General features: G+C 40.3%; 1 protein-coding gene across 5 annotated transcripts in view; it reads left to right on the top strand.

The window, feature by feature from the left end:
• The window catches only part of TUT7 (terminal uridylyl transferase 7), a 71,612-nt gene that overhangs the window by 43,151 nt on the left and 14,110 nt on the right, over window positions 1-14,351 (top strand). For all 5 annotated transcript variants that reach the window (XM_075549784.1, XM_075549783.1, XM_075549780.1 and 2 more), the window contains exons 17-25: window positions 2,833-2,890; window positions 5,411-5,514; window positions 5,955-6,044; window positions 7,086-7,199; window positions 7,363-7,440; window positions 8,440-8,617; window positions 10,201-10,248; window positions 10,331-10,422; window positions 10,891-11,006. In XM_075549784.1, coding sequence (XP_075405899.1) covers window positions 2,833-2,890; window positions 5,411-5,514; window positions 5,955-6,044; window positions 7,086-7,199; window positions 7,363-7,440; window positions 8,440-8,617; window positions 10,201-10,248; window positions 10,331-10,422; window positions 10,891-11,006 — 878 coding nt within the window. The remainder of the gene's footprint in view (window positions 1-2,832; window positions 2,891-5,410; window positions 5,515-5,954; window positions 6,045-7,085; window positions 7,200-7,362; window positions 7,441-8,439; window positions 8,618-10,200; window positions 10,249-10,330; window positions 10,423-10,890; window positions 11,007-14,351) is intronic.

The following is a 14,351-nucleotide window of genomic DNA, read 5'->3' as shown; positions in this document are numbered from 1 at the left end:
GATGACTGCCTTCGCTGTATCCATAGGTTTTGATACAAAGTATTCTCATTCTCATTAGCTTCTAGAAATTTTTTTATCTTCCCTCTAATCTGGGTCGGTACCCACTCATGTCACAGAAAATCATTATTCATCCTCCAATTGTTTGCCCTTGTTTTCCTGGCTCTCCTTTTATTGATCTCCAGCTTTATGGCACAGTAATCGGAGAAGGATGTGTGTATAATCTCTATGTGTTTGAATTTACTCAGGCTTGACTTGTGTCCCAACATGTGGTCTGTTTTTGAAAATGTGCCATGCATAATTGAGAAGAATGTGTATTTTTGCATTTGGATGGAAAGCTCTAAATATGTCTATCAGATCTAGTTGCTTAATTGTTGTGTTAACTCTATAGTCGCTTTGATGAGTTTACTTCCCAATGATCTATCTTTCTCTGAGTGTGATGTATTAAAGTCTCCTGCTATAATTGTTGAGTCTGTGATATCTTTTTTCATTTTCTGAATAGTTTGACAGATTTCACGGGTCTCTCATTTGGCACATATATATTTATTATACTCACAGCTTCCTGGTAAAGTAATCCTTTGAGCATTATAAAGTGCCCCTCATCTCTTTTTATGGTTTGAACCTTGAGATCAGTTTTGTCTGAGATTAGGATTGTGACTCCTGCTTTTTTTGAGTCGCCATTTGCCTGGTATATCTTCCTCCAGCTTTTTATTCTTGTCTGCGAGCCTAAGATGTGTTTCCTGCAGGCAACAGATTGATGGGCTATGTTTTCCAAGCCACTCTGCAAGCCATTTTATTTTAACATAGGAGTTAAGGCCGTTGACATTTAGCGTTAACATGATCTGTGGATTGGATTCATTGCTGACATTTCGTGCCTTTTGATTTGTGTGTTTTCCTGTCACCCTTCTTACCGCTGTGCTGTGTCTTTGTGGGGGGCTTTTTTATTGCTATTTTTTCTCTCTGTCGCCATGTTATCTTGGGTGATTGCTGTTGGCTCATTGGCTTCTGGTTGGAGTTGAGCTATATGATATTCTCTTGTTGTTTGTGCTTGGTGGACGTTGGTCTTCTGGCCATAGTGAGTTGGCAAGTATCTTCCTCGGGGTTGAGTGTCTTGCAGCATATTCTTTTAAATTTTTCCTTGTCCTTGAAAGCCCTTATCTCCCCTACCTGAATAGATAATTTGGCAGGGTAAAGGATTCCAGGGGAGGTGTTGTTTTCTTTCAACTTTTGGAAGATATTAGTCCACTCTCTGCTGCTCTTCATGGTTTCTGTTGATAGGTCTGAGCATATTCTTAACTGAGAACCACTGTATGTGACTGGCTTCCTTTCTCTTGCTGCTCTTAGCATTTTCTCTTTTTCCTCAAAGTTGGATAGTTTAACTATTATATGCCTTGGTAAGCTCTTCCTGAGGTTTAATCTACTTGGTGTCCTCTCTGCTTCCTGTGTGAGTGAAAATTCCCTAGTTAATTTAGCTGTTGACTTCTTCGATGAGTCTTGTTCTGGTAGGCCAATAATTTGGATGTTGTTCCTTTGCATAACATCTGACATTAATCTCAGGTTTTCTTCTACCTCTTTTATTATCTTGTTTGATTGTCTTCCTCTTTTGCTGAGGTCTGCCTGATTGTTTTCAAGATCACTGATACGTTTCTCACCCTCCTCTAATCTGTTCACAAAATCGGTGATCTTGTGTGAAGCTTCTGCTACTTCATCCGTTAGCTCCTGTATTTCCCTTTGGTGCATGGACTTTATTGCCTCTGTCATAGCCTTCATCCACTCTATCGTGGCCTTCGTTCCTTCTACCATTGCATTCTTAGTCTGTGTAGCTTCCCTCATCTAGCGAGTTCATGCTACAGGGACCAAGCACAGAGGCTGCAGGCGGCGAACTCTAAAAGCTCTGATTCCAGTCTCCAGAAGCACTTTCCGTGCTCCGGGCGAGTTCGTGCAGTGGGCTACTTGGACAGGTGGAGGCAGGGTAAGGCACAGTTTGCTGGGCTAGGAGATGCAGGGGCTGCCAGATGTTGCCGTGCAAGGGAAATGGTGGGCGGGAAGTGCAGTTCCGCTCCCTGTGGCTGGTGAGATGCTGGGACTACACTGAGCAGAGGCACCCTTGAAATGACAGGGGCTGGGCCCCGCTGACTGTGCAGGCGCAACTCTGCAGGGGCCCAGGCACTGGTGCTGGGTTCACCCAGCCACAGGCATGCAAACCTGCTGTGGGTTAGGCCCTGGGGCCCTGGGAAGCTTCCTGGGGGACCAGAACTTTTAGGGGGAATCACTGATAGCCCCGTGGGAGACGGGCGCAGCTGCCCCAGTTGGGAGCCTCTAGTGGATAGCTGCTATGTGGTGGTCAGGCCCGGCCTTGGGGAGCTCTACTGAATAGCCGTCCTGTTCCTGGGACAGCGACCAGGCTAGAGGGTGGATGGGGGACGCACTGCTGGTGGCAAGGCACACAAGGATTGCACAGCCGGCAGGAAATCCCTGATAATAAGGACCCAGCTCTCTGGGGCTAGAAATAAAGCAGATGTGGGGCAGGGTCCCCTCTGGGACAAGGAGGACCCCTTGTAGGGACCTTTCCACTCACCAGAACACTTCCACTTGACCTCCCAGACACCAGACTCACCAGATATCCCCTAATGGGCTGCTTACCTTGGTGCCATCTTCAATAGGGTGTTTTTATAGCATTGAAATATTGTCTATAACTGCTGATCTGATGTTTGCCTAAAAGGGAAAGTACTTAGAATTAGTTGAAATTAATTCTATTCTTTCTGAAGATAATGGGACCTATTTAAAAACCTGTCTTTTGTTCTAATTTTTTACCTTATGCCATCTTTGTTGTAGGGTTTGGACTGTGTAAGAACTATTGAAGAATTAGCAAGATTCCTCAGAAAGCATTCAGGTACCTTTATAAACTTTTTCTTATTAGTGTTTTGGATACTTATACTTTTCAGTGCCAGTGAAATGGTATAATACTAAAGTATAGCCTATTCCTGTATGTACTAGTGTATAAGCTGCATTTTTTAGCACATTTTTAATGCAGTTTTGGTGGTAAAATTAGGTGCCTCGGCTAATATTCCAGTCGGCTTATACTCGAGTATTTACAGTAACCTCATCTTTCTCCATCTGAACTATTGACCTTCTGGGCAGTAGCCAAGTGCTTAATTGGCAGTGCCACCAGGGGTCCTATTTGCAGCATTAGTTAAATTTTTAAAAAGGTCTTTCATAAATGCATGTGAAGTGTAGCACTCCAGCCAACTGGGAGCTACCAGAGATGATGGAATAACTACTTAAGACACAGGATTGAGTCCTGAGGGAATGGGAGAGGAACTTAAGGGAGAGAAGACCTGAGCCTCTCTGCTTGCTGATTTGATTAACACGCCAAAGGAGGAGGTTAACAAAGTGTAAAATGTGGGAGCTACACTAGGGCACAACTCCTTCAGACTCACGATGCCCTCCAACTATCAAAAACATTCTTGTACTTAAGAACATTCTGGTTGAAGGGAGCATTCCTGTTGTTTGCAATGAGGAATCTCCGTTTCACTAAGTGTTTGCACCAAGTTCCTGGCACATTTGAACAGTCAACTCATTCAGAGTTTTAATCAAAGTCTTTGTACTCAAGTAACCTTCCCAGGGAGAACAGAGTAATGTTTCCCTACCATGAAGGACTTGAAGTTTTAGGTCAAGACAGCATATACCAGTCAAGCAGTCCGTTTTGGAAATGGTTTGGCCTAATCATCACAAATCAATGATGTACTTCCTTTCCTTCCTCCTATCAGGACAGGTTAACGTTCCCTTATCTTCTACAAATTTGTTCTTTGAAATTTCTTCTATCTTCTGCATGGACATTACCCCTCATTCTGGAGTATTATCTGCCTTTGAAATGTCACATGTAACTCTTAGCAGTAGCTCACACTCAGTCATTACAGAATGAGCTCATCGTTCCCATTACCACCTCTTCTTCTACCACCACTTGTTCCTGCTTTTCTTTCTGAAACCACATGCTGAGTTGTTACTCACTGCCTTGGAGTTGGTACCAACTCATAGCCACCTTATAGTATAGGAGAGAACTGCCCCTGTGAGTTTCTGAGACGGGAGCAGCCGGGTGGCTTTTAACTTTTGACCTTGCTGAGCACAGCCCAATAGGTAACCACTACGCCAACAAGACTCCTTTATACTTAGCAATTACATCCCCAATCAGTCAAGTGGAAATTAGCATGTTTTTGGTGAAGTGCAATAGAAGTATGTAGCCAGTCATACTTACAATTTGAATCCTAGCTATGTGTTTTTAAGCAGGTTTACTTAATTTTCTGGGACTTATATTTCTTCCATTAAAAGAGTCTTTGCATACATTTGTTACACTGCCACCATGATAATTTTCCCCCAACAGTTTTATTGGCACATAATTTATATCTCATATAACTGAATAGTTCAGTCATTCAATCATATCAAGGGGAGTTGTACAATTACCACCACATTTATCTTAGTGTATTCCCTGACCCCATGGTTGAATCCTTTTAAAATGAGTCGTGCAGTCAGGACACCACAATAATTTAAGTGTAATCGTTTTTCATAAGTAGTCAGTCATTCTGCCTCTATTCCTTTGCCTCCAATCTGCCCATTGCCTGTGACATTCTCTGAATATACAGGGAGTCTCCCTATCTTATGCCAGCTAATCGGCTTGTCCTTGATTCTACGGAGTCTTCTTTAGCAAGATGCGTACATTCTTTATTCAGGTTCTGCTGAATGTGTTACTGTTCACACCTTTCCCTCAAGTCTTTTCGATCGTCTAGTCATACCCTTGAATGTGCCATTTCCCTTCAAGCATGCACCTTCTCCTCGCAGTTCTCTGCCTACTAAGCCCCTCCCACCTCCACATTTGTCTGTTGTTTTATTTCTTTTCCAAAACTATCCCATGTGGGGGAGAGTGGGTAAGTGTGACGGAGCTAGCTCAAACAATTTTTTCCTCTTCCCTTGATGTTGATTTCTGTTCTCTTTCTTTATAATTCCATGCTAAGTAACTTGTTTAAATGATTCAGATGATTATGCCATTGGCTTTTCTCTAAATTAAATACACTCATATGGTGATAATGGGCAGGCACCATTTGGTCCAGACTCTGTTTTGGTGTTTATCACACTGACACCCCTTCACATATATAGACTCACACACACACTTTCTAATAAATTTCTGGAAGGCAACAAAGACTTTGTTCAGGTGTCCATGTTCTTAACAAATTGTAAACATCACCAGATGTCTTCCTATGTCTTTGTTAATAACAGAACATTATTTTATTAGGCTTTAGTGAATGCCATGATTCAACCAAAAGTAAATTTATAATACTTTGTTAGAACATTAATAGTACAAGCCAGCTATACCTGCCCTGCTGCTGTATTTAATGATTCAGTCTCATCTCCCAACTAGGTCTGAGAAACATCTTACCTATTACGACAGCAAAGGTGCCAATTGTAAAATTCTTCCATTCAAGAAGTGGTCTGGAAGTGGATATCAGCCTATATAACACATTGGTAAGATTTCCTTCAGGCTTTTTCTTTAGGGCGGCTAAGGAGTACAAATGTCTCTTTGAAAATTGGAAGTGGAATGAGTCATTCATTTCCTCTTACTCATTCCTTCAGTAGTTATTTAGTGAGTATGTGCTGTGTTAGGCGTGTTCGCAGACTGGATATTTAACAATTTAATGCTTACATTCATTCTTTCAGCCCTTTGTTTCTAGGAAATGCCCATATCAAGAGTACATGTATAGAATACAAGTCATGAAAGCAGACATTACTTAGGATTCTTGGTTGTCATCTAGTAAATTATGGAGCTTATCTTCGGAGATGAAAATATGAACTTCTGTCTTAATTTCTTCTTGCAGTGAATCACAATGTAAACCATGGATTGTCAGACTATTCCAGTTTAGTTTTTTTTCTTTGAATTACTAGTCTAATTTTTCCTCTTTTCACAGGCCCTTCACAATACAAGGCTCTTATCCGCTTACTCAGCCATTGACCCCAGAGTGAAATACTTGTGCTATACTATGAAAGTATTTACAAAGGTAAGTATACTTCCCATTGTGATTTATCAGGAAATTGTATTGCACCTACAGACTTTGTTGAAAACATGCCGGTTTTTTAAAGAACTGTACCCAAAACCGAACACATTGCTGTCAAGTCAAATTTCACTTTATAGCGAGGCTGTATGCCGCAATAGAACGATCCCATAAGATTTCTAAGGCTATAATCTTTGTGTGTGTGTGTGTGTGTGTGTGTGTGTGTGTGTGTGTGTGTGCGCGCGCGCGCTATCAATGTGTTCTGGCAAGTACAAATAGTATATATCTACTGCAACAGCCTCAATTCTTTTTTATTTTCTAAAACCACCTCTTCTTAAATCTTTGCCTTTATACCTAAGGAAGTCTTTCTTGTCCCACCCAAAAGCAAATGGCTACATCTTTTTCTTGCAGAATAGCTATCTGGTGGAATCAGACCACTGATACTTAGCTAACAGCCAAGCGCTTCGTCACTGGGCCACCAAGACTTCTTCAAAGACCCATAGCCATGTCAGTTCTTCCTTTATTTAATAGGCCTGACTCCCACCACTGCCAGTGAGGTTATTCTGACTCAAAGCCATCCTGTTGGACAGAGTTGAACAGCCCCATTGGGCTTTTGAGACTAAATCTATGGGAACAGACAACCCATCTTTGTCCCTCAGAGCAGCTCGTGTGCTTAAACTGCCCAAACTGTGTTGTTGCCAACCCTATATTTAACCCACTGGGCCACCATACCTCCTTAAAGCTAACTCAATTAGCTAAAATTTTGTTGTTTTTAAATTTTACATAATAATTTCCTCTTGATGTTTCACTGCTTTGTTGTTATTTGGAGGCTGATTTGCTGATTGATTTTTGTCTTGTTGACTTGGTTGGATTTGGTGGCATAGTGTAGCATTGGAAGATGTGATTTTGTTGTGTTTTGTCTTAGCTCCCTAAATAAAATCCATTCTACGGGGTTGTTCCTTTCCTCATAGTGATAATAGAATAGTTACCTGTGTAGCAGGAAACATTGCTGATGCTTTTCCTCGTCCTGGTCTTCCTTCCTTGTAGATGTGTGATATTGGTGATGCGTCTAGAGGCAGCTTATCCTCATATGCGTACACTCTGATGGTGCTATATTTTCTCCAGCAGAGAAATCCACCCGTCATTCCAGTCCTTCAAGAGGTATTAGTAAAAATAGTATATTTCTCATCTGTAAATTGCTTCTGTCTCTGAGCCTCTCTCTGCTCTGAAATCCTGTGCTTCTGTAGTTAAGTTTTCCATTGTTTTCTTATAAGTTTCTGTTTCAGTACATTGTTTATACTAATATTTTGTATGTTAATTTCAGATATACAAAGATGAAACAAAACCTGAAATATTTGTCGATGGCTGGAATACTTATTTTTTTGATCAAATCGAAGAGCTGGTATGTTTTATAAAGAATAACCATTTTCTTAAATCTTTGACTAAGAGTTAGCTGCGTGTTGTTTTTATTGTATTATGATAGAACTTTCCTTTAAAATCTGAACCTTAATAGTAAGTCAGGGAGGTTTCTAGGGATTTCTTAAATGCCTAACAGTTCCACGTGGTTAGGTAGATTTGTTAAGAATGATTGGATGTTTGCACTTAGAATTTTGTTCAAGGAGTTTAGAAATACTTGGACCTATGAATTTACTTTGTTTCTTTCTTAAACAGACTTAGTGATGTAATGCATAGCAATTTAAAACCTGAGAATTCCCTAGCTCCAAGTCACGAAGTAGAGATGAGTGAATTCATATATCCCCTGCATTTTTTTAAAAGATTATTTTATTGGGGGCTCTTAAAGCTCTTCTAACAATCTATACATCAATGGGGGGCGGTGTAGAGGTACGGTTATGTGTCAATCATTGCAGTCGTTTTCCCCTTCCTCCCCTCGTCTTCCCACCTTCCTCCTCTTCTCTTGGTATCCCTACTCCAATTTCTGTTCCTGAGGGGTTTATCTGACCTTGGTTTTGTGTGTTGTGAGCTCTTATCTGTATCAGTATACATGCTCCAGTCTAGACAGAACTGAAAGGCAGGACTGGGGTCATTATAGTGGAGGGTGAGGAAGCCTTAAGGAACCAGAGGAATATTGTGTGTTTCATTTGTGCTGTATTACACCTTGGTTGATTCATCCCTTCCTTGTGACCCTTCTGTGAATGGATGTCCCATTGTGTACAGATGGGTTTTGGGTCTGCTATGACCCCCTTTCGTTCTCAACATGTTTGTTTGTTTGTTTGTTTTGTTTATCTGCATTTAAAAAGAAAACCCTTTTTGCCCCCTAAGTTTTCTAATTATATATTTTATGTACTTAAATTCTTAGTTAGAAATAAAGTTTAATTTATTCCCTAAGATGAATAAATATTAAGTATAAAGCATGATGTCTCTTGTTTTGGTTTATTTCTAGCCCACTTATTGGCCAGAATGTGGAAAAAATACAGAATCTGTTGGGCAGCTGTGGTTAGGACTGCTTCGTTTCTACACAGAGGAATTTGATTTTAAAGAATATGTAATTTGCATCAGGAGAAAAAGTCTGCTTACAACTTTTAAGAAACAGTGGACCTCGAAATACATTGTTATTGAAGGTACAAATCAAATCCATGTAAAACATGCTGCAGACATGCAGATTTCACTGTGAAGGCACTGCTCTTCAAGGTAGCAGAGCTCTGTGTGCTTACCTCTTGCCACAACCTCAGGGATACTTTTCAATGACTGGGGCCCTCTGGTGGGCCTCGCATACGTCAGGACATCTCTGTGGTCAATCCTGATGACGCGTGCTGGAGAATAAGGTAGTAGTGGGGAGAAGGCAGCTTCCATCCAGGAGGATTTTCACTTTAAAGCTGCTTGGTTGAGGATTTTTTTAAATGACATTAATAAAAACTTTAAGGTCTTTATTTGCTATTGAAAGAAGAACTTATCTACTAGTAGTTATATATAAATGTTGGCAGTATTGAGGCCTTTTCTTTTTCTACCTGAATACAGGGTTGCTCTGAGCCATTAATGTTTATGGTTGACAGCTAATTGGCAATTTGTGGTGTTTTAAATGGAAAAGAAGAAAATGGAGCCAAAATAACTTTAAGTGATCTGAGAAATGGCTTAAATATTTTGTTAAATTCAGTGGTATTTTCAAAATAGACTCAGATTGCCTGAATCATATAATATGTGTTTCTCTGTCCTATGCTTTGTTGTTTCTTCTATCTATTGGCAATGTGAAAATATATGGCACATTAAGTTTCTAGAATCTCCACCATCAAAAACACAGAGCTTAGTTATATTTCTTATGGTCTGACCAGGTGGTAATGTCAATTTTAATTTTTGAAACCTTATCTTTTGCTTTGAATGTTTACATTCCTTTCGGAATAGCCCTTAATAATACACTAATTGAGAAAAACTGCCTTACCATTTGTGATAAAAATCAGAATAATTTCAGTAGTAGTTACGTTAGTATTTTAGTTCATCAATCTATTAATGAACATACTGTGGTATCTGTACTACATAAATATCTTCATACATAGTGGCCATGCAGCCCCCCGGTGGTGCAGTGGTTATGCGTTGGCCTGTGAGTTTGGGTGTTAGTTGGTTGTTGAGTTGTTTTTTAGCTGGCTTACAGAATCTGAACTCATTTTAACTTAGTCGACAGGCCTGTACCAGAGTGGTAGCACTCACTAGAGCAGTCAACCAGAAGAGATCAAAAGGGCAGCATTTGTCCAGCAGTCATGAGAAGGCAGAAGAGAGAGGAAAAAGAGAAGGAAGAGAAATGGGGCTGCAATCAAAGTCACCAAACAAAATGTGTATGCTAAACCAATTTGCTCTCTGAACTTTCTATCAAATTACAATTTTTTTTAAGAAATGAAAGAAATGTTTATTTAGACAGCCACATAAGTTCCAATTTGTTATATGTACATGTAAATGAATAGGACAGCCATTTCTTTCACTACTTACAGGCAAGTGATTTGGGATTTTCTCTTTGTCAGATATATTTCATTTACCGTATATACTCGTGTATAAGCCGAGTTTCTAAGCACAATTTTTATGCAGTTTTTGTGGTAAAATTAGGTGCCTCAGCTGCTTAGGGTCAACTTACACTCGAGTATATTCAGTAACTAAATGAATAGTGGCATTTACTATTTTAATATCTTACTTGATATCCGTGATTTTCTTTACTTAGATCCTTTTGATTTGAATCATAATCTCGGAGCTGGGTTATCAAGGAAAAGTAGGTAACGTTATAAATTTTAATTAGATCTTCTCTTTTCCTTTTAAGGAAAACCTATTGACCTCTTACTGTTTTCTCCTAGTGACAAATTTTATAATGAAAGCTTTTATCAATGGAAGAAGAGTATTTGGTAGTCCAGTCAAAGGATTTCCAAAGGACTATCCCTCCAAAATGGTAAGTGTGTGTACTGAAAATCTTTTTGAGGATACAAAATAATTCTGAAGAAACATTATGAAGCACTTTGTGAGCATTGCTGATCCGGAAGCCTAGTGCATGTAGCCACAATTACTGTAAAAACAAGGATTCCTAAAGGTTTCTTTTTCTCATATCCCTCTTTTGGGACTATCTAGGAGGAAACCAGAGAGCCCTGATGGCATGATGGTTACACGTTGGGTTGTGATCCCTAAGATCAGCAGTTCCAAACACCAACCACTGCAGGAGAAATGCTTCTACCATTAACAGTTACAGTCTCAGAAACTTAAAGGGGTAATTCTAACCTATCATACGGGGTCACTGAGCCAGCATCGACTCTACAGCAGTGAGTTGTTGAAGAGAACAGGGAGAAGTAGCTTGGTATCGTCATAGTTTTTGTGTTTTGATCTTAACACTGATTATCACACATTCATTTCTGTGTTCTTCTAGGAGTATTTTTTTGATCCAGATGTCCTAACGGAAGGAGAGCTGGCACCAAATGATAGATGTTGCAGAATTTGTGGGAAAATAGGACACTTTATGAAGGACTGTCCTTTGAGGAGAAAGTAAGTTAATGTGGAAAATGGGTGGTTTTGTTTTTATTTTCTTAATTTATTTAAAATCTAGCTGGGTTTTTTTGGATGATTTTTTATTTTAGTGGAAATAAAGTGGCCAGAATGCGCGCACGCACACGCTCATTCTCTCTCTCTCTCTGTGTATATATATATATATATATATATATATATATATATATATATATTATATATGTATGTATCATTTTGTTGAATACTCTTACAGTTCTTACCACAGTCCTTACATACATCCTTTATATCAAGCACATTTACACATATGTTGCCATCATCATTTTCAAATATTTTTTTTTTTTTTTGTAGTTAGTTCAGGGATCGTTTTTTGGCCCTTAGGAGCGTTTTCCAGTCCAGTCTGTTGGGGCACCACGCCCTGGCCCCAAAGTCCACTTTCAGCATTCCCTGGGGACCTTGCCACTCCATTTCCTTGCTGTTCCGCTGCACTCCCCCAGTGATTTGCCCGGTGTGGTGGGATCAGGTCAGGTGCAATTCCTACACTGTGTCTCCGGTGCAGTCCCCTGTATCGCCCTCAAATCATTTTCTTTCTACTTGAGCCCTTAATATCAACTCCTCATTTCCCTCCTCCCCTCCCCTCCCCTCCCTCATGAACATGTGAAAATTTATAAAAAATTTTTTCCATGTCTTACTCCGACCACTGTCTCCCTTCACCCACTTTTCTGTTGTGCATCCTCCTGGGAAGGGGCTATATGTAGATCATAGTGATCGATTTCCCCTTTTTCCCCCCACCTTACCCTCCTGGTATCTCTGTTGTCATTATTGGTCCTAAGGGGTTTATTCCCTGTGTTGCCAGCTCTTATCTATACCAGTACATGCTCTGGTCTAGCTGGATTTGTAAGGTAAAATTGGGATCATGATTGTTTCGGGGGAGGAAACCTTAACGAACTAGAGGAAAGTTGTATGTTTCATCGTTGCTATACTGCACCCTAACTGGCTCATTTCCTCACTGCGACCCTTCTGTAAGGGGGTGTCCAGTTGTCTACAGATGGGCTTTACTGCAGTCTCTACTCCATGATCCCATTTGTAAGGGCAGGTGACTAGGTTTGACTCGGATGTATAGGTTCTCCTTCCCTAATTTTGATCATGATTCAAATCATGAGCCTTCCAACAGGAATGGAAGGGAAAAGGGAGATTAAAATATTCTTTTTGTCAGAAATTTAAAGTTCACAATCATTTCGATCAGTGAAAACAAAATGTGTTTTAAATGGCAGTTACATTTCTTTGTCGAAGTTGTACAATGTTAGGATTTATACCAATTTACTAGTATATAGGACTCTTTATACCTTTGCAACACTAAATGTTATGGAGAACCCTGGGTGGTAAAAATGGCTAACATTTCAGCTGTGCACAAAAAGGTCAGAGGTTCAAGTCCGTATGGGTATGTTAGGAAAAAAAAACCTTTTGATCTACATCTGAGAACTTAGCCATCGAACATTCTCTGGATTATGGACAACCAAATGCCTCATGGAATTTGATTTCTTGATTTGGAAGTATATGGCCATAGTTTTCATAGGACATCCCAGTTAATTGGCTTAATAAATGTTTTTAGTGCTTCTAATCTACCTCCTAATTTGTGAGGTAGTGCTTAGAGTTTTAAAAGCTTGCAAAGAGCTATCTAAGGCACAACAATTGGTCTGTACTTGCCTGGAGCAACAGAGGGAGGAAGCCAGTCAGCAATAGGAGGAAGGTACATAATATGTGGCTGGTTGCCTCTATGAACAACTGCCTCCCCTGCCATGAGACCAGAAGAACTGGACAGTCCTCAACAAACACTACTGAGTATTTTGATCAAAGATTCCATAACAGAATCATGAGCAAAGGGGAGAAATGCAGAACAGATTTTCAAATTCAAATGGAATCCCTACTTTTTGTAGACATGGAGAATGGATAAACCCCTGAAACGATTGTCCTAAGATTATTTTGAACCCCAAATATCCCCTAAAGTGGTCTGAGCCAGTAGTAAAGAATGTCTGTACTATTGGGCCTCTACTCAAGTACTCCCTCAACACAAGAACACTTTGTTATAATAATCTAGCACTCTGAGATGCTCACCTTCCCGACAGGATCGCTGAATACAAAGTGGGTGCATAAGCAAATGTGAAGAAAGCTGATGGTGCTCGACTTTCAAAAGATATAGTGTCTGGGGTCTTAAAGGCTTGAAGATAAACAAGCATCCATCTAGTTGAGAAGCAACAAAGGCCACTTGGAAGTAGCACACCAGCCTGTGTGATCACAAGGTGTCGATGGATCAGGTATCAGGCATCAGAGACCAAGGGCAAAAAATCATAATATGAATGAGGTGGGGGTAGTGTGGAGTGGAGGCCCAAAGCCAGTCTGTAAGCAATTGGACATCCCCTTACAGAAGGGTCGTGTGAAGAAGATGGGCCAGTCAGGGTGCAGTATAGAATCAATGAAACATTCAGCTTCCTCCCCACCACTATCATGACCCTAAATCTGGCTAGACCAGAGCATGTACATGGGTACAGATAAGAGCTCGAAACACAGGGAATACAGGACAGATAAACTCCTCGGGACCAATATTGAGAGTAGCCATACCAGGAGGGTAGGGAGAAGGTGAGGGAGAAAGGGGGAACCGATCACAATGACCTACCTATAACCCCCTCCCAGGGGGATAGACAACAGACAAGGGGGTAAAGGGAGACATTAGACAGCGCAAGACATGAGAAAATAATTTATAAATTAACAAGGGTTCATGAGTAGGGAAGGGAGGGGGGGGGAACGAGGGCCTGATACCAAGGGCTCAAGTAGAAAGAAAATGCTTTGGAAACGATGATGGCAACAAATGTTGACACAATGGATGGATCCATTGTGATAAGAGTTGTACGAGCCCTCAATAAAATGATTTTTAAAAATTTAAAAAAGAATATACTTCCTGAGCGTCCGGCTCTTTGAAGATGTGACTAGAGTAACTCGAGAGATTAGATAGGAATGTTGAAGGAGAGAGAGTTTTTATTAAAAGGGTAAGAGCAACTGAGAAGAGGAAGGTAAGAATGGCGGTACAACTGGAAGACTGCACTGGGTGTCACTGAAAAGTTTTTGTAGAAATTTGAATTGTATACGTTTTTGCTGTGCATGTTTTCAACAACAACAAAAACATTTTAAAGAAAAAGAGAAACCCCATGAGACAGCCCCACTCAGTTGTACATGGGATTACCAATAGCATCTGTTTGTTTGTTTTTTAGTAAATACTGTGAATGGGTAATTGCTTACTTTGGTCAGTTTGTTTTCTTTTGTACATTTCTTTGTGGGTGGGGTGTGCTTTGTGTGGTTTATTGTTGTTTGGGA

The sequence above is a fragment of the Tenrec ecaudatus genome, chromosome 5 (genome assembly GCF_050624435.1).
Source record: "Tenrec ecaudatus isolate mTenEca1 chromosome 5, mTenEca1.hap1, whole genome shotgun sequence".
NCBI classification, from domain to species: Eukaryota; Metazoa; Chordata; class Mammalia; order Afrosoricida; family Tenrecidae; genus Tenrec; species Tenrec ecaudatus.
The sequence above is the reverse complement of the archived record's forward strand: the minus strand, read 5'-3'. Positions and strand labels throughout refer to the sequence as shown.